General features: G+C 56.6%; 3 protein-coding genes across 3 annotated transcripts in view; 2 read left to right on the plus strand and 1 right to left on the minus strand.

The window, feature by feature from the left end:
- Positions 1-1,213, plus strand: part of RADIL (Rap associating with DIL domain) — a 71,514-nt gene extending 70,301 nt beyond the window's left edge. The window contains exons 20-21 of the mRNA XM_078880664.1: positions 623-796; positions 1,097-1,213. Of these exons, the coding sequence (XP_078736790.1) occupies positions 623-796; positions 1,097-1,213 (291 nt within the window). The remainder of the gene's footprint in view (positions 1-622; positions 797-1,096) is intronic.
- On the plus strand, positions 504-9,813 carry MOSMO (modulator of smoothened). The gene is made up of 3 exons (XM_078880568.1): positions 504-1,368; positions 4,110-4,325; positions 4,991-9,813. Exons 1-3 carry the CDS (start codon positions 1,263-1,265, stop codon positions 5,179-5,181), a joined length of 513 nt encoding a protein of 170 aa, XP_078736694.1. The 5' UTR covers positions 504-1,262; the 3' UTR covers positions 5,182-9,813.
- A 3,292-nt stretch (positions 9,814-13,105) lies between these two features.
- On the minus strand, positions 13,106-20,666 carry LOC144950464 (pre-mRNA splicing regulator USH1G-like). The gene is made up of 5 exons (XM_078880587.1): positions 20,486-20,666; positions 16,932-17,190; positions 15,944-16,269; positions 15,279-15,488; positions 13,106-13,481 (listed from the first exon to the last, which is right to left on the minus strand). The coding sequence occupies exons 1-5, from the start codon at positions 20,647-20,649 to the stop codon at positions 13,106-13,108; spliced, it is 1,335 nt and encodes a 444-aa protein (XP_078736713.1). The 5' UTR covers positions 20,650-20,666.
- Positions 20,667-21,206: the final 540 nt, after the last annotated feature.

Here is a 21,206-nt window from a genome sequence, read left to right on the forward strand (position 1 = left end):
GTTCGCGCCCCTGTGTTTAAGTGAAATTGGGGGGAGGAGGAGGGGGGGGGAGGAGGAGGGAGGAGAGTGGGAGGAGGGGGAGTGAGGAGGGGGGGGGAGGAGGAGGGGGGGGGGAAGGGGGGAGGAAGGGGGAGGAGGAGGGGGGAGGAGGAGGGAGGAGGAGGAGGGAGGAGGAGCAGGGGGGGGCAGGAGGGGGGGGGAGAAGGGGGAGGAGGGGGGAGGAGGGAGGAGGAGGAGGGAGGAGGAGGGGGGTGGGGGGAGGAGGGGGAAGGAGGGGGAGGAGGGGGGAGGAGGAGGGGGGAGGAGGAGGGGGGAGTCGGGAGGGGGGAGTCACAAGACATCCGGACCCACCCTGGTCACACAACAATCAGGGCGCCACCAGCCAAAGTCTTGGGCATGTGACAACTCCCCCTCGTGGTGTTCAGTGGAAACTCATTTGCTGGTACCGTAGTAGTCGTATTAATATTAATAATATTATTACTTTACAGTAAGAACCACAAAAAAAAAGGGGGCTGACCAGGAAGAAGAGGTTTATTAGTATAGGTTTGTTGTTCGTGTTGCTTAACAGCTTCTCCCGATCAATCCCGCGTGTTTTAAACCCGCCGTGGGAAATCGTCCACAGCGACTTGGCAGCCCGTGGTGCGAGGCGTTGAAGCGGCGAGGGCTGCCCGGCTTCGAGTCCGGCTTGGGGTGGGGGGGGGAAAGGCCTCTTCCCAGCTGCCGCAGCAGCAGCAGCGATGAGATCGTGCGGATCGCCGCTGGCGGCAACGTCACGGGCCGGGCCCTGCCGGGCCCCGTGAGCGAGTCGTGGCCCTCCCTCCCCACCCGGCCCCGCCAGGCCCCGTGAGCGAGTCGAGGGCCTCCCTCCCTCCCCTGCCCGCCGGGCCCCGTGAGCGAGCCGAGGGCCTCCCTGCCAGGCCCCGCCAAGCCCCGTGAGCGAGTCGAGGGCCTCCCTCCCTCCCCTGCCCGCCGGGCCCCGTGAGCGAGCCGAGGGCCTCCCTGCCAGGCCCCGCCAGGCCCCGTGAGCGAGTCGAGGGCCTCCCTCCCCACCCGGCCCCACCGGGTCCCGTGAGCGAGCCGAGGGCATCCCTGCCAGGCCCCGCCAGGCCCCGTGAGCGAGCCGAGGGCCTCCCTCCCCACCCGGCCCCTGCCGGGCCCCGTGAGCGAGCCGAGGGCCTCCCCACCAGGCCAAGGGCCCGTGAGCGAGCCGTGACCCTCCCTCCTCACCCGGCCCCACCGGGCCCCGCCAGGCCGCGGTGGCCATGGACAGGCTGACGGTGGCCGCTGGGCTTCTCTTCCTCGTGGCTGACGTGTTCGCCGTGGCGAGCCTCCTCAACCCCGACTGGATCAGGACGGCTGAGCCGCCAGGTTTGTTGTGGTGGTGGTGGGTGGTTGTTGGTGTTGGCGGTGGTGGTGGCGGTGGTGGTGGTTGTTGGTGGTGGCGGTGGTTGTTGGTGGCGGTGGTTGTTGTTGTTGGTGGTGGCGGTGGTTGTTGTTGTTGGTGGTGGTGGTGGTTGTTTTGTTGTTGTTGTTGGCGGTGGTGGTTGGTGGCGGTGGTTGTTGGCGGTGGCGGTGGTGGTTGTTGGCGGCGGTGGTGGTTGTTGGTGGTGGCGGTGGTTGTTGGTGGCGGTGGTGGCGGTGGTGGTTGGTGGCGGTGGTTGTTGGCGGTGGCAGTGGTTGTTGGCGGTGGCGGTGGTTGTTGGTGGTGGTGGTTGGTGGTGGCGGTGGTTGTTGGTGGCGGTGGTGGCGGTGGTGGTTGTTGGCGGTGGCGGTGGTGGTTGGTGGCGGTGGTTGGCAGTGGTGGTGGCGGTGGTGGTTGGCAGTGGTGGTGGTGGCGGTGGTGGTGGTTGTTGGCAGTGGTGGTGGTGGTAGTGGTGGTTGGGACTAGCCACAATGGGTTTTCTCGGCACACCAAGGGAGAGGGAGACCCATAATAGACAACGCGTGCTTAAATAGGTGCGACACGGTGGCTAGGAGATGTTAACAACCTTGCCTGGTATACAGGAGACCATGAGTTCGATCCATGATCTGGAATATGGTGTGTGTCTCTCTCTTCGTGGTCGTGGAGATTTTTCTCCGGGTCCTCCGGTTTTTCCCCTCCACATTTCGACTCAATGTCACACGTTGACAGAGTTTCGCACGAAAGCAGTTCAACGGCGGACATTTGGCTGCTAGAAATCCCCACACCATGATAACCCACTTTCTTTGGCCGAGCTCTCATTTGTGAATGGCCAGGGCACCCATGAAAAAGAGTTGTTATAGTTCAGTGGGCCTTCCTTACCTGGTAAAATACTAAATAAAATGTTCATAGTTTCGTTTAAATGGGACAGATATCATCATTAGACCTCCTTTGCCAGTACCAACATATAATAATAGGGGTTTTCCCTTTTTTTAATGATGTAGATGCTTACCCCGAGCCCTCATTACTTTGATAGTGCATTGTCTTTGAGCTGTGTATGCCTTTTGGCATCATCTGGTCGAGCACCAATTGAGACGAGGCTCAAAAGAAAGCTGTCTCTGGTGTGGACCAATCAGTTTCAAGGACAATGCATATATTATCAGAGTGTTTTTTTGTTTGCATTTTAACCGCAAGTATTGTGGTTAATGAAGACACGAATCCTCGTAAAAAGGTTTCGGTTTTGTTTCCATAAAAAATAGGCAAAACCCTATTATTATAGGCCAGATATCACCACATTCCCGCGGTGACAAAGGCCATGATTTAACACTTCCAATTAATGGGCCCTAATTTGTTCTCACGTGGTCCGCTAATAGGTCCCAGCCACGTGTGGAATTAGTGCCCTGCACTTGTAAGGCTAAATAAAGGTCTTGTGTGCAAGATGTCCGTGTGTGAACACGGTAACCGTTTAACACGTAAGCTTTCGCGACCGATATTATCCATGGATAATACGGTAACGGGCAGCAGCTAGCGCGAGGATTAATCCTTACCTGTTACCACTTTTAATCACCTCTCACTCTTTATCTCAACCACTATCATTACCTGGTGTACAATTTTATAATTGCTGTAAAGTGGCTTGGAATAAGGCTCTTTATAAACCTATAGCAGTAAAAGATTCCTACCTGTTACCGTGTTATCCAGATTATACTGAGATGATATATATTCTTGGTTCTTTGGGAAATGTCACGTAGAAGGGAAACAATAAAAGAATAAAAATTAATAATTTTATTGTATCCCTTCTACGTGACTTTACCAATAATATGAATCCCTGCAGTCACGAAAGCTTTAAATCAAAATTTGAGACGATATACTTAATCTATTTTACGTATTTATTTTGTATCATTTGCTTACCTTTCCGATACTTTGAAACCCTGTCATGTTTTTTGTTGTTGTATTTCTCTTACTGGATATCGCTTGGAAAAAAGCTTCATAGCTCAACGGATTTCTCCAGCCCGGGTCACCTTTGTCTCTCCGCGCTACGAACCCGGCGACCGGGGTTCCATTCCCACTTGCGACAGAAATCAGCAGCGATTATCTGAACCGGTCTTGGGCCTCCCCTAGGTCGACTTGGCCTCAAATCTGTACCTGGTGCGGTGTGTAAACGTCGCCACCGGGGAGATAAAGCGAGGGCGGGCGTGGTGCTGGCCACCAGAGGTCGCAACCGGGTACCCGATACCCGTACCCTACCCGATACCCGGCTACCTGTACCCGGCCGGGTACGGGTACTCGTTTGCGACCCTGGTGCGGCGGGGTACGGGTAGGCCGTGAGTCACTGGTGAGTCACCGTTTGTCACTAATTTCCCAACGTCTTGTCTCTTCTCACAATTCAAGTTCCTAGAATCAACCTACCCGCGCCTGCAACATGGCTTCATCCCAGAGGTCGCAATCAGGTACCCGTACCCTACCCGATACCCGGCCGGGTACGGGTATCCGGGTATCGGGTAGGGTACGGGTACCCGATTGCGACCCTGGTGCGGCCGGGTACGGGTACGGGTAAGGAATCAAAACCCGTTTGCGACCTCTGCTAGCCACCCAGCCCCGCTCGTGTGCCGTACCGACCTATGTAGGCAGCCGCTCGCTAACAACACTTGCCCCAACAGCCTGTTAAGACTACACATGGGGGGGTGGGGGTTGTGGTGGGATCTTTGTGCAGCGGTGCAGACGCTGGGCCTGGTCCTGCAGTGCGAGCAGCTGCACGGGCGGGAGCGCTCGTGCTCTGCACCCTCGCAACTCCCCGCGCCCTGGAAGGCCACGCTGGCGTTCCTGGCGTGCGGCGTGCTCACGCTCTCCGCCGCCTGCGTCTCCATCGGCGTCGCCCGCTGGAGGCCCGGCGCCGTCGTTTACAGCCGCTGGCTCGCCTTCGCCGCCAGTGAGTGGTGGTCCCCTCCGTCCCCCCGTTCCCACCCCGTCGCCGGTGGCCCCGCTCGCTTTGCGATGAAGAACGCTGCTCTGGACACGTGGTGACATTCTTTCTAAAATGTGTGGAGGGGGGGAAAAATGCGGAGGAGCTTGGAGAAAAATCTACGCGACCACGGCGAGGGAGAGAGGCACGCACGCAAACTCCCAGTGTACAGGTGTCGTCAGGGTAACAAACTCCCAGTATACAGGCGTTGTCAGGGTAACAAACTCTCAGTGTACAGGCGTCGTCAGGGTAACAAACTCCCAGTGTGCAGGCGTCGTCAGGGTAACAAACTCCCAGTGTGCAGGCGTCGTCAAGGTAACAAACTCCCAGTGTCCAGGCGTCGTCAGGGTAACAAACTACCAGTGTACAGGCGTCGTCAGGGTAACAAACTCCCAGTGTCCAGGCGTCGTCAGGGTAACAAACTCCCAGTCTATAGGCGTCGTCATGGTAACAAACTCCCAGTGTACAGACGTCGTCAGGGCCAGTCTACAGGCGAGGTAGTCAACATCTCCTTGCCACCACTAAATGTGGAGTGAAAACGCAGGAGTTTTGCGTGCCTCTCATGGCGGCATCTCCCCCCCCCCCCGCCCCCCCTCCCCCCCCACCACCCTCCCGCCCCCCCCACTTCCCAGTGATCATGATGTGCCTGGGCGCGCTCATCTTCCCCGCGGGGTTCTCCGCGGAGGCGCTGGGCGGCGAGGCCTACAAGCTGCCCGCCAACGCGCAGGTGGGCTCCTCCTACGTGCTCTTCGTGCTCTCCATCTTCTTCGTCATCGTGGGGCTGCTGTTCTCCGGGCGCATCTTCTTCACCGGCCGCCACTGAGCCTGCTCGCCGGACCTCCCGCCTCCCGCCCGCCGGCCCCGTCCCGCGGGCGATGATCGACGCCCCACCGACCGACGGACAAATCGGATGGAGGGGTTTCCGAGCCGCCCTTCTCGCCCAAGCGCCTTATGCCTCTCTCTCTCTCTTCCCGCGGCGTGACCAAGGCCACAACCGCCTGGGCCGTGCCGGTGCCGTTCTCGGCGCAGCTCACGAGGTGCCGGGTCTGTTTTTTTCCACTACGCGAGCCGGGCCGGCCCGCCGTCGTCGAGAGGCGCGTAGCCGGCGGCGCAGCCACGGCGTTCTGACCGACCGACCGGTCGCCGAACGCGCAACCAACGCCCCATCGGCCCCGGCCCTGCTCGGCAACGACCCATCCCGGTGGAGAAACCCACCGGGCCCGAGAGGGCCCCGCGCTGGCTCGGCTCGGACACCCGCTCCCTCTCGCCCTCCTTCCTCCCGACCTCCCGTCGTGACGCCGGTGCATGAGCGGGCGAGGTCTCGCCGGAGTCATGCGGCTTGCCGTGGGGGGGGCGCCTTGTGCACACACCCGACCGCCTTCATCCCAACCACCCCCCCACTCCCCCCCGTGCCATTGTTTACACGCTGCCGCCAGGTACTCATTTTGAAGTCTGGGTCAACCTAGGGTAGCTTCAAGATCCGTCCGAATAATCGCCACCGATGCCGGCCGTGAGCGGAAATCGAACTCGGGCGGCCGAGTGTCGCGGGCGCAGCGAGCCAGCTAGCCACTACGCTACCGCTCCCCCTACACACACAAACACGCACAACAGATATCAAAGGTCCCCCCTGAAGAGCCTTTAACAGACTGTTGGGGCAAAGTGCTGTTCGCGAGCACCTATGAAGGCCAGCCGGATACATGAGGGGCTGTGTGGCCAGCACCACGCCAGGCCGCCTGTGTCTCCCCCAGTGGCGTTATTTGCACATTACGCACCAGGTACTCATTTGAGGCCGAGTAGACCTAGGGGAGGCCCAGGGCCGGTTCAAATATAGCCACTGTTGTTGGTCGAGAGCGGGAATCGAACTCTGGTCGCCGGGTGCCGTAGCGCAACGTAGCGCTGACCTGCTCCGCTGCCGCTCCCAACAAGACCGCACGCACACCAACGGCCGGCAGTCACCACTCGGTGGCGGTGACGTCGCCACGCGCCCGTGCCTGGCCCAGGTGCACTTTGAGGCCGCGCGAAGTGTCGAAGGCTCGCTGGCCAAGAGGTCACGGGACTCGGTCAAGTTGCCATGGGTTGGCTGACTTGAGATGGCTGGCGGATGCACCAGCTGTGCCACACAAAGATAAAAAGATCCCCCGTGTAGCCTTAACAGATTGTAGGGGCAAGTGCTGTTAGCGAGCACCTATGAAGGCCGGCACGGCACACGAGGGGGTGGGTGGCCAACACCACGCCCGGCCGCCTTTGTCTCCCTAGCGGCGATGTTTACACATCGCACTAGGTACTCATTTTAGGCTGAGTCGACCTAGGGGAGGCCCGGGACCGGTTCAGATAATCGTCACTGGTGTTGGCCGTGAGCGGGAATCGAACTCGGGTCGCCGGGTTTATAGCGCAGCGCTAACCGCTACACTATCGCTCCCCAGCTGTGCCACACACACACACAGGGATGCACTGACATACACCTCTGTATATAACACGACGTTGCATCCACAAGCGTGGGGGCGGGGAAGGAGTTGGGGAAGCGTTCGTGTCTCCTTCCTTACCCGCTTCCCTAAACAGGGTTTGACCACTCGGCAGTCAGGGTCAGGCGATCGCAGGACTTCCCTTCGACCAATCGCGCGCGTCGCCGGCAGTTTGCCGCGGCATTACCACCGCAAAAATAAGAATGTGTCTGTGTGTGTGTATATACGTAAGCAAAAAAAAAATGATGTTAAGACGGAAATCGCTTTGGATGTTTCTCGTTCCTGATCACCGAGGGCTCCGGGCCACATGGCTCCGAGCCGCGTGGCTCCGAGATGCACAGATCAGAAAGTGGTGAGCGAGATGGAATGGGAGAGTGAGAGAGCGGTCGACAGGAGGTGCAGATTCGTGGGGATGAAGCGGGATAGAGATAGCAGAGAGCAGTGGCAGATTAGGAATATAAACAAGACGTGCTGGAGAGATGTTAACTACTTCGCCCGGTATGCAGGAGGTTGCGGCTTCGATCCCGACCCTGACGCCTGCTGTGAATTTTGGAGTTTGCGTGTCTCTCCCCCGTGGTCGCGTGGATTTTTGTCCGGGTCTTCCGTTTTTTTCCCCTCCACGTTTTCGAATCAACATCACGCGTTTCGAGTGTTTGGCTGCTATAAATGTTCACGTGGCGATGATGATGATAAGCCCACTTCGTTGAGCTATCACTTGCGAAAGCCGGGTCACTTCTGAGAGCTGCATAGCTCGGTGAGCCTTACTTTACCTGGTTGAAATAATTAACAGAAATGTTCAAAGTTTAGTTTAACGGAGAGGGCTGAGAGATCCCTGGAGCCAAAGAGGTTACCGATCGCGTTGCCGATCGCACGCGCGCTGCCTCACGGGTGATTATCCCTCTCCTTCGCGAGCGATGGGGACGGTTCGTCTATTCCGGCTGGTTCATCTTCCTGTCGGCCGTTGGCTCCGGTGGGGCCGGGAACGCGTCTGCCGCACGCCAATCGTTTGATTCGACGCGTAATCAAGGTTGCTTGGGGTGAGGTCGCGTAAATGTGAATGTGAGCCGTTAAACCCGCCTCCGCCGCCACCCGGCACGGCCAATCGGTTAAGATTTGTCACATCAACAAAACGTGCCAATCCGGCACACACCGGTTGTGCGTTGGCGAGTAAAACCCACGGCGTACACGGTTTGATTTTGACGACGTTTTGCGGGATGATCGCGACCAGCAGCGTCACCAGCGATTTGCCAGAATTTTTTTACCCTCCAACGGTAGCCATTCGGCACCTTTTGTGTCACGTGACAAACCCTTCCTGATTCGCCGTGTCGGGTGGTGATGGTGGTGGCGGTGGGTTCACGGCACATTTATATATCACGCGATCTCACCAAAACATTTAAATAAACCTTTACGGCTAACATTGATCTGGAAACCACTACGACGACTACGACGACTATGACGACGAGTTTGCGTTAAACTGATTTGATGCACTTTACACAGGTCACCGGGATACACGGGTCACGGCGTTCCGGAACGACACCGGATGCAGCGTTCGATATATCTACTAGATAATATATACTACATTATATATATATCCTCAATTGCAAACTCATTTATTTAAAACTTATTTTTGTGTTTAGTTTGTTGTTTTTTCCCCCCAACCGTGCTAACCTCCGATTAGCACGGCTGGCTACTTACGGCGCGAAAGAAGTTTCATCGTACGTACGTATCCGTAGACGAGTTTCCCGTGCGGATGGAGTAGACGTGACGACGACGACGATGACGTTCAAACGGGACGTGTCGCCTCGCTCGGCCAGCCGAAGGCACCGTCCATTGAAGGCTTCCGTCGCGAGCGAGAACCTCCATCGGACGACGTTGCCGGTGGCGGCGTTGTTAACCCGCCCCCCCCGCCCCAGCCTGGACAGCGCTTGGAACGGAGCTAAGCTGCCCTCTCCTGACCGGGTAGAGCCAGCGGTGACCGTGCCGGGTTTTGCTCGTTGCAAACTCGACAGATGTTGAGCTACGCTAAGCCCGGGGGGGGGGGGGGGGTGGGGGGGGGTCCAAGCCCAGTGCTCAGGACGGTGCTGGCGCCATTCACAAACGCAAGCGCCGCCGGCCGCCACCTGCACGGGACTTTGTGTACGGGACTTTGTTTACCTGTACAGGACGCGGTGTTTATACGGCGCACAGTAAATACTTCATTTCCTCTACGCTAACGAGCCGGCCCGGCACGGATCGCTGGGCTCCAGGTTGTTTTTCCACCGCCGAGCCGTTGACCGTTGACATCGCGCGCCGCGGCGAGCGAGCCGAGACGCGCGGTGACGCCGCGGCAGAGGTCGCAACCAGGTACCCGATACCCGTGCCCTACCCGATACCCGGCTACCCGTACCCGGCCGGGTATCGGGTAGGGTACGGCCGGGTACGGGTACCCGTTTGCGACCCTGGTGCGGCCAGGTACGAGTAAGGAATGAAAACCCGTTTGCGACCTCTGCGCCGCAGTGACGCCGCGTCACGCGGTGAACGCGTCAGTGGCCACCGGCCCACTAGCCCTGGCCCTGCTCGGCCCCCCGAGCCAGATTCGGAAGTCTTCCTACGAGGCCGGCTACAGCGGCGTAGCGCGGTTTCAGTTACCGGCTCGGCTTGGCGGAAAAGAAATCAAATAAACTCGGCTCGGATGTAGCCGGAGAAAAAAAACGCCTTTGAAAACTTACTTAATGACAAAGCCTGAAGAGAAGGCGGCCGCCATTCCTTCCTCCTGCAACGTATGCACGAATCCTCAATAAGCAGCTGGCCAAATATGACGTCTACTTAGACGCGAGCTTTCGCCTGGGCCAACGGAGAACGGAGAACGGGCCTCGCCGGATACGTTCGGGTGTGCGCGCGGTGACATCAAAAGTCCTGTGTGGTGTCTTCCGCGGCCGTCTAGAAAACGAGCCGTCGTGTTTCTCGCCCCGTAAAAAAAATTGTTTGTCGTGTGTCTTGCGGTGCGAGTTTAATTTTTTTCATCTCTTCCGGCCGATTCGGTCGTCTCAGAAGCAGTGGAGTTTCCGCTGGGCTCTTTTTTTTCTATTTAGCTTTTCAATGTTTTTATTTATTTTTTTATTTGAATTACGTCGGTGCCAATCGGTCTGAGTGCGAGAGTCGTTTGGGGAAACGGACGAGGATGGATATTGCTGCTGCACGCTCGCGCGCCGCTCCCGACAAAACTCAACCCTGACTTTTGGAACGGCGTAAACTACCCGGCTTCGACCGCCGCGCCGTCGTTCGGGCGCGACGTCCGACGTTTCTGCCGAGTGTTCCTCCGCCGCGTGTCGGCCGCGAAACGTCGGACGTTGTGCCGATGACGGGAACGCAGGAAGGCCTCGTCGAGCGCGCTGCTCGTAGCAGCGGATGCGTTCCTGGAAAATTTCGAGGACGCGCGTTAAGTGTGTTCTCGCAAACGGACGCTTGCAAATAAAAGTCCCACCGGTTGGCGAGGTGCGGTCGTCGCGGAGCCAAACGCCGTCGCGTTCGCGTGCCAACGACGTCTGCCACGACGTTTAATGCCGTCTCGTCGCGATTGACGAGTTCTCTAACTTCCAAAAATATGTGATGCGGTTTTGTTTTTTATATATATTTAATATATTTTTGAACGCGTTGGAGTTGCGTTTTTTTCTTTCTGTAGATTTCTTTTACGGTTGTTATTTTTTTCGTACGAGAGGAGAAATTATTTAGGCGAAGGTGGAAAATGTGTTTTTTACGCGCGGGCCCACCCCCAGAGTTTATACGAGGGATCAGAATGGCTCGCGTGGCACCGCGTGGCACCGCGCGTGGTTCCTCTCGGCGCGTGTGGCTGGCTCTTCTGCGTCTACCAAAAGAACGCACGCAGGCGCGCGCGAGCGAGCGACGCGTGTATATCGTGCACGGGTGTGCTGTATGGCCACCACAGGTGGTACCGTATCACACCCAACTCAACTACAATCTCATCGGGGACGTATCCATAAATATTTAGGTGCGCTGGGATCGCGATTCGCATACTCGCTTCGAATGTGAAAGCCAATTCGGTCTTCCTAATAAAGTCTGCCTTTCATTACACATTCACCTGAATCGCTGTGTGGTGATCATCCCCCTCCTGAGATGCTCCTTTTACTCTTTAACCAGGACGAGGGGGTGGTGGTGTGGGGGAGGATTGGGTGCATGACGCCTAACTCTTTGATGATGCAACCGCTTGTTCCCATCGTATAGTAGCGTAGTGTAGCGTAGCGTGTGGTAGTGTAGTGTGTCGTCGCGTAGTGTATCGTAGTTTGTATGTATGTTGAACTTCTTGCACAACGTACGTAGCCAACCCAGCTAATTAGAGTGTATAGTAGTGTATTGTGTAGTGTAGTATATAGCATATATAGTGTACTGTATGGTAGTGTGTATAATAGTACAGTAAAACCTTGGATTGCGAGCATAATTCGTTCCGGAAACGTGTTTGTAATCCAAAGCACTCGTTTATCAGTGGTGATCACGTGACGCTCGGCAGACAAAGCCTATACGCGCACTACTCGTATTGCAAGATCTCGCTCGTTTATCAAATTAATATTTATTTTAAAAATGTGTTCGTCTTGCAAAACACTCGCAGACCAAGTTAATCGCAATCCAAGATTTTACTTGTATACGTTTAATGCATAGTAATTAGCATTTAGAAATGTTGAACTTCTTTCACACCGTATGTAGCCAACCGTGCGAATCGGAGGTGCGGGGGGGGTGAAGAACAACAAACTTAAAACGCACAAAAATCAGTTGTGAAGGAAATTCGTTTTTAATTTACATTTAAAATTGCACAGCTTGCAGTACGCTTCCTAACATCGGAAGGAAAGAGCATTCCAGACGGCCGCAGGTCCGCAGCCGCACTGCGAGAATCTTAGCCGCGCTGATCGACGGGGGGGGGGGGTACATTTGTTACTTGGCAACAGCACAGCGGTCTTGCTAACAATGTCTAACTTGAGCTTGCTCATTCGCAACCGTTAACCCATCGGGTATCAGCCGCTTCGACTGCCATGGTGTGTGCAGTGGATGCGGTTAGGGGTGGACCGTGCGCTTCGTGGCAGATCAAACCCCAGGCATCTCCTGCATGTGAAAGACCCAAAACAAGATCTCTTGGGTTCGATCTTGCGACCAAGCTCATGGGTCCATACGCTTTGTTTTTTTCGGTAAAGTCACGTAGGTAAAAAAATAAAATGAATGAAAACAACTCAATTAAATCACGACTTTTCACTGTGCTAAGTGATTTTGGCTGTAACGGTTCCACCTGAATACGGAAGCTTGTGTTGCCTCCGAAACGTCGTGATTTAATTTAATTTTCATTTATTTTATTTTTCTACATACATGACTTTACCGAAAAAACCAGAGTATGAATCCTTGCAGTCATGAAAGCTTCAAATCTAGAGCTCATGGATCCACCCTAATCCGCACCCACTGCACAAAGCATGCCAGGAGATGCGGACGATGCCTGATGCGCGAACAAAAAATGTCAAAAAAGAAACTCTCCAGTAGCGGTGCGTGGTGACTGTGGTCGTCCAGAACGGAGACCGGAGCAACAACGTATAAGGCGCGCAATGAACCCCTGTCCACAAATACAAAGGAGACGTCGCAGGGGCGGTACACACTCACACCACTACCACTTCGCTGCTCGCGGTTGGCTGACTTGGCCACCCGAATGTGAAATCGTAAGTTGTTGTCTCTGCGTCTCCATCGGCCGTACGACCGAAGACGAAGAAGTGGATCGTCACGTTGCCTTTGGCGTGGCAACACGTGGGTAACTCCCGCCTTCAACACGTGACCAAGTGAGGAAGAGTAGGCCAAACACCCTGTAGAGGGGCTCCCCAGAGCTCACTCTGGTGGAGGCCCCTCGCCTCTTCCCTCTGCGCCAGGGGCTTTCGAATAAGAATCTACCGTTGGCACGTGGAGTGAAATGTCGGACGTCGCGCCGAATAAAATCGGCGCAACCCGGAAACACGACGGAGTGCTCACGACGACGTCGACGGCGACACGGCCGCCACGGCATCGGCACGCGTTGTTGTTCGCCACGCTGGCTGGACGACGGCAAACCCAACGTAACGGAACGCGATGCACCCAACGCGGCCGCTGGAAAACCCAACGCGGCCGCTGGCGGGCGGCGGGGTCAGCACGACCACGGTGACGCGAACGGCGCTCGCAGCGGTGGCGGCCGCCGGGCACGAGCGTCCACGTTGGTCCCTCTCTCTCCTCTCTGTCCACTCCTCCTCTCTCTCCTCTCTGTCCGCTCCTCTCTCTCTCTCTCCGTCACAGCTTGGTGTCGCGAGCGACGCCCGCCGGCGTGGCCAGAGCCCTCCTGCGCTTGTCGACGGCCGCCATGACGCGCTTGCGGGGCCCCAGCGGCATGCCCAGGGTGGCGAGGTCGCCCTCGGAGCAGAGGAGCATCGCCTCGAGGTCGAGGCGCTCCCGACGGCACGCCGGCGCAAACTCCTCCGCGCCGGCCGACGCCAGGAAGGCGTCCAGAGGGCCGCAATCGTCGTCGTCGTCGCCGCCGCCGCCACCGCCGTTGTCGTCCAGGCCCAGTTCCGCGTCCTCCCAGGGCATCTCTTCGCCGTCGCCCGAAGCCGGCTCGCCCTCCTCGTCCAGCATGTCCCACATGGCTTGCAGCGCCAGCGAGGACGAGCTTGTGGGCGGGAGACAGGGGCGGGGGGAAGGCAGTCGTCATTGGTGGATTTTTCTCCGGTCATACTGGTTTTTTATTTTTCCCACTCCACGTTTAGAATCGACGTCGCGCGTCCTAAGAGTGTTTGGCTCGGTTGGCAGCGTCACGGGGCGAAAGGAGTTGAACGTGCGTGTGCGCGGTGTCCGCTCGCTCTCGAATAGAGAGAGGCCGATAAGGAGCCGCAGACGAGCGGGAAAGGCAGCAGCAGCCATCCGTGAGCCACGGTGGCGAAATGTTTACTACCTCGTCTGGTATACAGGAGGTCGTGGGTTCGATCCCGACCCTGACGATGCCTGCTGCAGTATATTTGGAGTTTGCGTGTCTCTCTCATCATCATCACGGTGGCTAGGAGATGTTAACTACCTTGCCTGGTATACAGGAGGTCGTGGGTTTGATCCCGACCCTGACGCCTGTTCAAAATTTGGAGTTTGCTTTTCTCTCTCTCTCTCTCTTCCCGTGGTCGCGTGGATTTTTCTCCAGGTCCTCTGGTTTTTCCCCTCCACATTTAGAATCGACATCACTACGCGTTCAGACACCTGCTGTATATTTGGAGTTTGCGTGTCTCTCTCTGGTGAGATGTTAACTACCTCGCCTGGTATACAGGAGGTCGTGGGTTAGATCCCGAGCCAGACGCCTGCTGCTGTATATTTGGAGTCTGCGTCTCTCTCTCTCTCTCCCCGTAGTCGCGTGGATTGTTCTCCGGTTATTCCCCTCTACATTTAGAATGAAGCGCTTATGAGTATTCAGCTGCTATAAATGTCCACGTGATGATGATTATCCACTTCGTTGAGCTGTCATTTGTGATGACCAGGTCGCTTCTGACAAAGAGCTGCACAGATCTGTGGGGCCTTACCTGGTAAAATAACAAATAGTTTTAAATTTCCCGAGCTCTGCGGTCCTCTAGATATGAACCCTTTCCCGTTCCGAGACGTCTGCAAGTTGCAGGGTGGGGCGGGTGTCCGGTTCATCGCCGAATCTCGGAACGCGCGAGCGGTTCGCGTTGATGTTACTTGGAGAGACGTAGCGCAGAGAACCGTAACGACACGACCACCGCCACTCTACGACAGCCGGCGACAAACCGTGCCACACGCCCCTCCCGCGTGGCCTTGTGGGAGCCTCCGTCCCAATAAAGGTTTTTTTTTTTTTTCCACAATTCGGAAGAAAAACTGATGACGGTACAAGAAGACTGAACCCTCTCCATCATTCCGGCAGAGGTCGCAACCGGGTACCCGATACCCGTACCCTATCCGATACCCGGCTACCCGTACCTGGCTGGGTACGGGTAGCCGTTTGCGACCCTGGTGCGGCCGGGTACGGGTAGGCTGTGAGTCACCGGTGAGTAACCGTTTGTCACTCATTTCGGGTAGGGAACGGGTACCCGTACCCAGCCGGGTACGGGTACCCAGCCGGGTACGGGTACGGGTACCCATTTGCGACCCTGGTGCGGCCGGCTACGGGTAAGGAATCAAAACCCGTTTGCGACCTCTGCATTCCGTTGACGTACATGGTACGTCATCGGAATGGGAGAGCGTCACGTCACGGCTCCGGCTCCGGCTCAAGCGAGCCGTGGCTCAGAGCCGCCGCGTTTACCTGGAGCCAGCCCTGAGCCAGGGTCCTGGCCAGGCTCAGGCCTCCCAACGAGGCCCAGCCTGAGCCACGGCCGACCCCGAGCTCGCTACGTGCGGCCCGGCGTTTTTTGTGAATCGGAGAGGTGGCGGACCCCCCGTTTCGCGTCGCCGCCGCCGCCGCGCTCTTTACCCGCCGCCTTCCCGGTGTGCCGGCAGAGCGCCGGGTCGCTCCGCGGAGCCGGCTCCTGTCGCGGCGGAGGAGGAGGAGGAGGCCGGAGTCGCGTTGCGCTGGCCCCTCACGCTCTCCGAGTCCACGTTGTACGCTCCGCCGCTCAGGAAGTTGCGACGGAACACCATGTTGCCGAGCCCCGGGCGGTTAAACACCGACTCCTCGCTCGCGCTGCGGAGAGAAAGGGTGGCGGAGGGTGAACAGTACTATGAACTAAACTATGAACTAAACTATAAACTACTTTTATTTTAGTTTAAGGCTCCCAACCGAGTAGTAATAAGCGTCCTGGGCCATCAAAATCGTGTTGGGAATTTATAGCAACGGCCGAATACTCTGGGGATGGAGGAGGGGTGGGGGAGAGATGGAGGGAGGGATGGATGGAAGGGGGGGCCCATGTTATCACGCGCCGCTGTGTGACATCACTGCTCGATCTGCCCAAGTGGCCCCGCTGGTAAACAACAACAACAACAGCAGCAGCAGCAGCCATAATAAACACCCCCCACTGCGTCTGCACGGCGTCTCCAGACGCAGTCGCACTCGGGCAAGGGACCATCCCACCCCTGGGGGAAAACCGAGCGAGCGAGTGCGCTCCTCATGCGGCCGCTCCCTCCCCGCCCTCCCCTTACTCTTCTTCCGAGTGCGGCTCCTCGGGCAACGATCCTCCCGCCGCCTTCTCCCATCCGCCTCCGCTCTTCCCCAGCTCCTCGCCCATCTCGCCGTCGCCGCCGGCTTCCTTCTGCCCGCCGGCGCGCGACACCGTGCCGATCTTGAGCTTCGCCTGGATGCGCGCGAAGGTGCCGAAGGTTCCGAAGGTGCCGAAGCCCCGGCGCGAGCCGACGGCCGGCGCGGCCGCCCGGCCCTGGGTCCCGGAAGCCGCCGCCGCGGTTCGCTCCATGCGCTTCTGGTGCTTCTCCTGCAGCTTCGTGGTCTCGCCGACGCGCTTCTCCGCTTCCTGCGCGGCGAGATACGCGGGAGGGTGCAGAGTCAACGATCGCGCGTCGCTTGCCGTCGCGACGACCCGCCACGCGGCCGTCTCCCCGAGCAGTGGTCCAGGCCGCCACCGTCGCGCGCATCCTCATTTCGGCGCGATGTCTGACGTTTCGCTCGGCACCCTCGGAGCTTCGGGAACGGATTTGGCATCGCCGCTGAAACAGCGCGTGGCCAGGGTCCCTGGCGGCGATGGCGTTTTCACGCCGAACCGGTTACAAATGTCGGCCACTCTTATTGGCAGTGCGCCACCGCTGCTCACTCTTAAACACAAAGATCATCTCCCACGTGTAGCCTGTAACAGGCTGTTGGGGCAAGTGCTGTTAGCGAGCACCTATGAAGGCCAGAACGGTACACGAGGGGGTGGGTGGCCAGCATCACGCCCGGCCACCTTTGTCTGCCCGGTGGCGATGTTTTAACGCACCGCACCAGGTACTCATTTGAGGCTGAGTCGACCTAGAGGAGGCCCAGGACCGGCTCAAATAATCGTCAGCGATGTTGGCGGAAATCGAACTCGGGTCGCCGGGTTCGTAGCGCAGCGTGCTGACCGCTACACCACCCTCCGGCACACACACACGTACACGCACACACACTTACACACGCACACACACACACGCGCGCACTCACCCGCCGCGCCTTTTCCTTGGCGCGCGTGACTCCGCGTGGGTCCTTGCGCCCCTTGTCGGCAATGGCGGCGTCGAGCAGCGCCACGCAGTCCGAGTTGGCGCGCAGCGCCGCCAGCTCCAGCGCCGAGTGGAAGTTGTTGTCCAGGGCCCAGAGGCCTGCGTCCATGTCGGCCAGGAAGGCCACGCACTCCAGGTGGCCCGCGCCCGCCGCCAGGTGCAGCGCCGAGTTGCCCCACAGGTCCGTGCGCTCGGGGTCTCCGCTGATGCACGCACGCACGCGTCGTCGTCGTCGTTATTGGCGCTGCTGCTGCGCTAATAACGTCGGTGAAAGCTGCCACAAGCCCCCGTGTGCGCTAATAACGTCGACACAGCAAAGAGTTCAAGGCTTAGTAGTAGGTTTTTACCCTTTAAAACTGGTACAAAACTGACACCTTTATTCAAGGCATCATGTTTGCAATAACCACAACACAAGTAGTCAAAAAAGCAAACAAAAAGAAGCAACTCTGATAATGATAATGATATGCACTGTCCTTGAAGTTGATTGGTCCACACCCGAGACGGCTTTCTTTAGAGCCTAGTCCCCATTGGTGTTGGACCAGATGACAAGGCTGTCGCTCAGGAGGGTCCTGCCAGGTGTTTCGTAGTGGCGAGGGCGACGTTTGCTCGCGTGTGGGATTCCTAGGGTTAAACCCCTTTCCCATTCCGATGACGTACTCACACTCTGACGTACGTGTACGTCATCGGGTTTCCTTCCGATTCCATTCCGACGACGTACCGTGTACATCATCGGAACGGAATGTGAAGAAAAAACCAGGTAATTTTACCTGCACGTCTTTAGATTGGAAGACGTACCGAGGCTCTCACAAGGCCACGCTGGAGGGGCGTGTGGCACAGTTTGGCGCCAGCTGTTGTAGAGAGCGGCGGTCGTGTCGCTACGGTTCTCTGCGGTGAGTAACGACGCCTTTCTAAATGACATTAACGCCGAGCCGCTGGCGCGCGTTCCGAGATTCGGCGGTGAACGGGACGCCCCACACCCTGCAACTTGCAGATGTCTCGGAAACGGGAGAGGGTTAAGGAATGTCCCCGTGATTTTTCATCATTTGTGATGTTTTGGCTTTTACCGGTTACACTGTGTGAGGTGTGTTTGTTTTAGCTATGGGAAGAAACTGGGTCATCTGGAGGGAACCCATGCAGAACAGGAGGAGAGTGAGAAAATACAAACTCCACTCTCCCACTCTGCAGAACAGGAGGAGAGAGAGAGATCATACAAACTCCACTCACTCACATTCACTTACTCACACTCTGCAGAACTGGGAGAGATCGTACAAACTCCACTCACTCTGCAGAACAGAGACACGCAAAGAGAGAGAGACACGCAAACTCCAAATATACAGCAGGCATCGTCAGGGTCGGGATCGAACCCACGATCTCCTGTGTACCAGGCGAGGTAGTTAACATCTCCTAGCCACCGTGATGATGAGAGAGAGACACGCAAACACCAAGTATACAGCAGGTATCGTCAGGGTCGGGATCGAACCCACGACCTCCTGTGTACCTGGCGAGGTAGTTAACATCTCCTAGTCACCGTGATGATGATGATGATAAGAGAGAGAGACACGCAAACTCCAAATATACAGCAGGCCTCGGGATCGGGACCGAACCCACGACCTCCTGTACACCAGGCGAGGTAGTTAACATCTCCTAGCCACCGTGATGATGATAAGAGAGAGAGACACGCAAACTTCAAATATACAACAACAGGCATCGTCAGGGTCGGGATCGAACCCACGACCTCCTGTGTACCTGGCGAGGTAGTTAACATCTCCTAGCCACCGTGGCGCCTTCTGCGAGAGCGAGTGGAACGTGTGTGGATGCAGAGGCGCGTTACAAGTCGACATTAATGCATCAACTCATGAGATGGACAGAGGCGAGTGGCGTGCAGGTCCAGCTAAGCTGTATCTTATGTTGGGCTCACAGGATGCCCAGTGCCGGATGAAGCTATGTGCGGGGCCTGTAGCATGATGTTATAAAGGGGCCCTAAATAAATAAAAAATATTAATATTAAACACACGTAATTTTTTACTTGCACAGTAAAGTAATTGTATTTTTTCATTTGCTATACAGCCAGATAATACGACAAATCGCTAACCTTAAACACCCGCTCGTTCATAAAAGTCGAAGGGCAGTATAGTACTCTAGTTATAGAGCAAGTGCAGAATCACTGAACCGGAATTGATAGCTTGAAAGCGTTTAGCGTGGGGCCCTTGAAAGTGCAGGGCCCGTAGCTACTACACATGTAGCTACTACACATGTAGCTACTACACATGTAGTAGCTACATGTGTAGTAGCTACATGTGTAGCTACTACATGTGTAGTAGCTACATGTGTAGTAGCTACATGTGTAGTAGTTACATGTTACACATTCGTCCACTGCTGGATGAGGACATGCCTCCTCCACCGTGCGGTCTCGTCGGATCTCGTAAGCTGTGGCGCGATGGTGGTGGTGGTGATGGTGGTGGTGATGATGGTGGTGATGGTGGTGGTGATGGTGGTGGTGATGGTGGTGATGGTGGTGATGGTAGTGGTGGTGATGGTGGTGATGGTGGTGGTGATGGTGGTGGTGGTGGTGATGGTAGTGGTGGTGGTAGTGGTGATGGTGGTGGTGGTGGTGATGGTGGTGGTGATGATGTGGTGGTGGTGATGGTGGTGGTGGTGATGGTGGTGATGGTGATCACAGTGTCGATCTGGTGCCGCGTCGATACTAACACCGCGGTGAAGACGATGACGTGGCGGCTAATGTTGCCGCAGTGCCGGTGATGATGCCGATGGTGGCACCACGGTAATGACGACGACGATGGTGGTGATGATTATGATGTGACCAATGCCACAATGATGATGATGGTGGTGGTGATGATGATGATGATGTTACAAATAATGACACAATGATGATGGTGATGATGATGATGTTGTGACCGATGCCACAATGATGATGATGATGATGATGTTGATGGTGAATGATGTGACCAATGCCGCAATGATGATGTTGATGGTGGTGATGATGTTGCAAATAATGACACAATGATGATGGTGATGATGATGATGTTGCGACCGATGCCACAATGATGATGAGATGATGGTGGTGGTGATGATGATGTTGTGACCAATGCCACAGTGATGGTTCTTGATGGTGGTGATGATGATGATGTTGCGACTAATGACATAATGATGATGATGGTGGTGGTGATGATGATGATGTGACGAATGACACAGTGATGATGACGATGATGATGGTGGTGATGATGATGATGTTGTGACCAATGCCAAAATGATGATGGTGGTGGTGATGATGATGATGATGATGTGACGAATGACAGTGATGATGACGATGATGATGGTGGTGATGATGATTATGATGTTGTGACCAATGCCACAGTGATGATGATGGTGGTGATGGTGGTGGTGATGATGATGTTGTGACAAATGCCACAATGATGATGATGATGTTGCCACCGATGCCACCGTGACGACGGTGACGACGTTGGCGACGCCACTCACCCACGGCTGACGCACAGACGCAGGGCCTCGAGGTGTCCCCGCGAGGCTGCCATGAGGGTCGGGCTGAGGCCCTCTGCGTCCGGGGTGTTGAGGTCACGGCGGGTCGCCTCCTTCAGCGGCTCCAGAAAGCCATCGCGGGCCGCGTTGTGGAATCGCACGGCCATCGTGGCCTCTGCCACCACCAGCCACCAACCAACTACCACCCAACCACCAACTTTCACCACCACTCAACTACCAAGTCTCACCACCAACCAACCAACTGCCACCACCACCCAACCATCAACCACCAGCTCCCACCACCACCCAACCAGCAAGTCTCACCATCAACCAACCAACTCCCACCACCACCCAACCATCAACCACCAGCTCCCACCACCACCCAATCACCAAGTCTCACCACCACCCAACCAACTCCCACCACCACCCAACCATCAACCACCCAACCACCAGCTCCCACCACCACACAACCACCAAGTCTCACCACCACACAACCAACTCTCACCACCACACAACCAACTCCCACCACCACCCAACCACCAAGTCACACCATCACCCAACCACCACCCAACCACAAACTCTTACCACCACCCAACCAACTCCCACCACAACCCAACCAACCACTACCCAACCGATCACCACCACCAACAACAACGACGACAAGCGACACCACCGCCACCACCAGGAGAACGGATGGCAGCGCTGAGTTGTGCCGGTTGTGGAG

The sequence above is a fragment of the Lampetra fluviatilis genome, chromosome 58 (assembly GCF_964198595.1).
Source record: "Lampetra fluviatilis chromosome 58, kcLamFluv1.1, whole genome shotgun sequence".
In the NCBI taxonomy this organism is placed as follows: Eukaryota; Metazoa; Chordata; class Hyperoartia; order Petromyzontiformes; family Petromyzontidae; genus Lampetra; species Lampetra fluviatilis.

What these genes read in the sequence shown, in the direction of transcription:
- MOSMO (XM_078880568.1), top strand. Translation starts at nt 1,263, where the DNA reads ATGGACAGGCTGACGGTGGCCGCTGGGCTTCTCTTCCTCGTGGCTGAC. An exon ending in CAGGACGGCTGAGCCGCCAG is followed by an intron (nt 1,369 to 4,109) that starts GTTTGTTGTGGT and finishes ATCTTTGTGCAG; the next exon opens with CGGTGCAGACGCTGGGCCTG. An exon ending in CTGGCTCGCCTTCGCCGCCA is followed by an intron (nt 4,326 to 4,990) that starts GTGAGTGGTGGT and finishes CCCACTTCCCAG; the next exon opens with TGATCATGATGTGCCTGGGC.
- LOC144950464 (XM_078880587.1), bottom strand. Translation starts at nt 20,649, where the DNA reads ATGGCCGTGCGATTCCACAACGCGGCCCGCGATGGCTTTCTGGAGCCG. An exon ending in CCAAGGAAAAGGCGCGGCGG is followed by an intron (nt 16,270 to 16,931) that starts GTGAGTGCGCGC and finishes CTCGCCGCGCAG; the next exon opens with GAAGCGGAGAAGCGCGTCGG. An exon ending in GAGCCGCACTCGGAAGAAGA is followed by an intron (nt 15,489 to 15,943) that starts GTAAGGGGAGGG and finishes TTCTCTCCGCAG; the next exon opens with CGCGAGCGAGGAGTCGGTGT.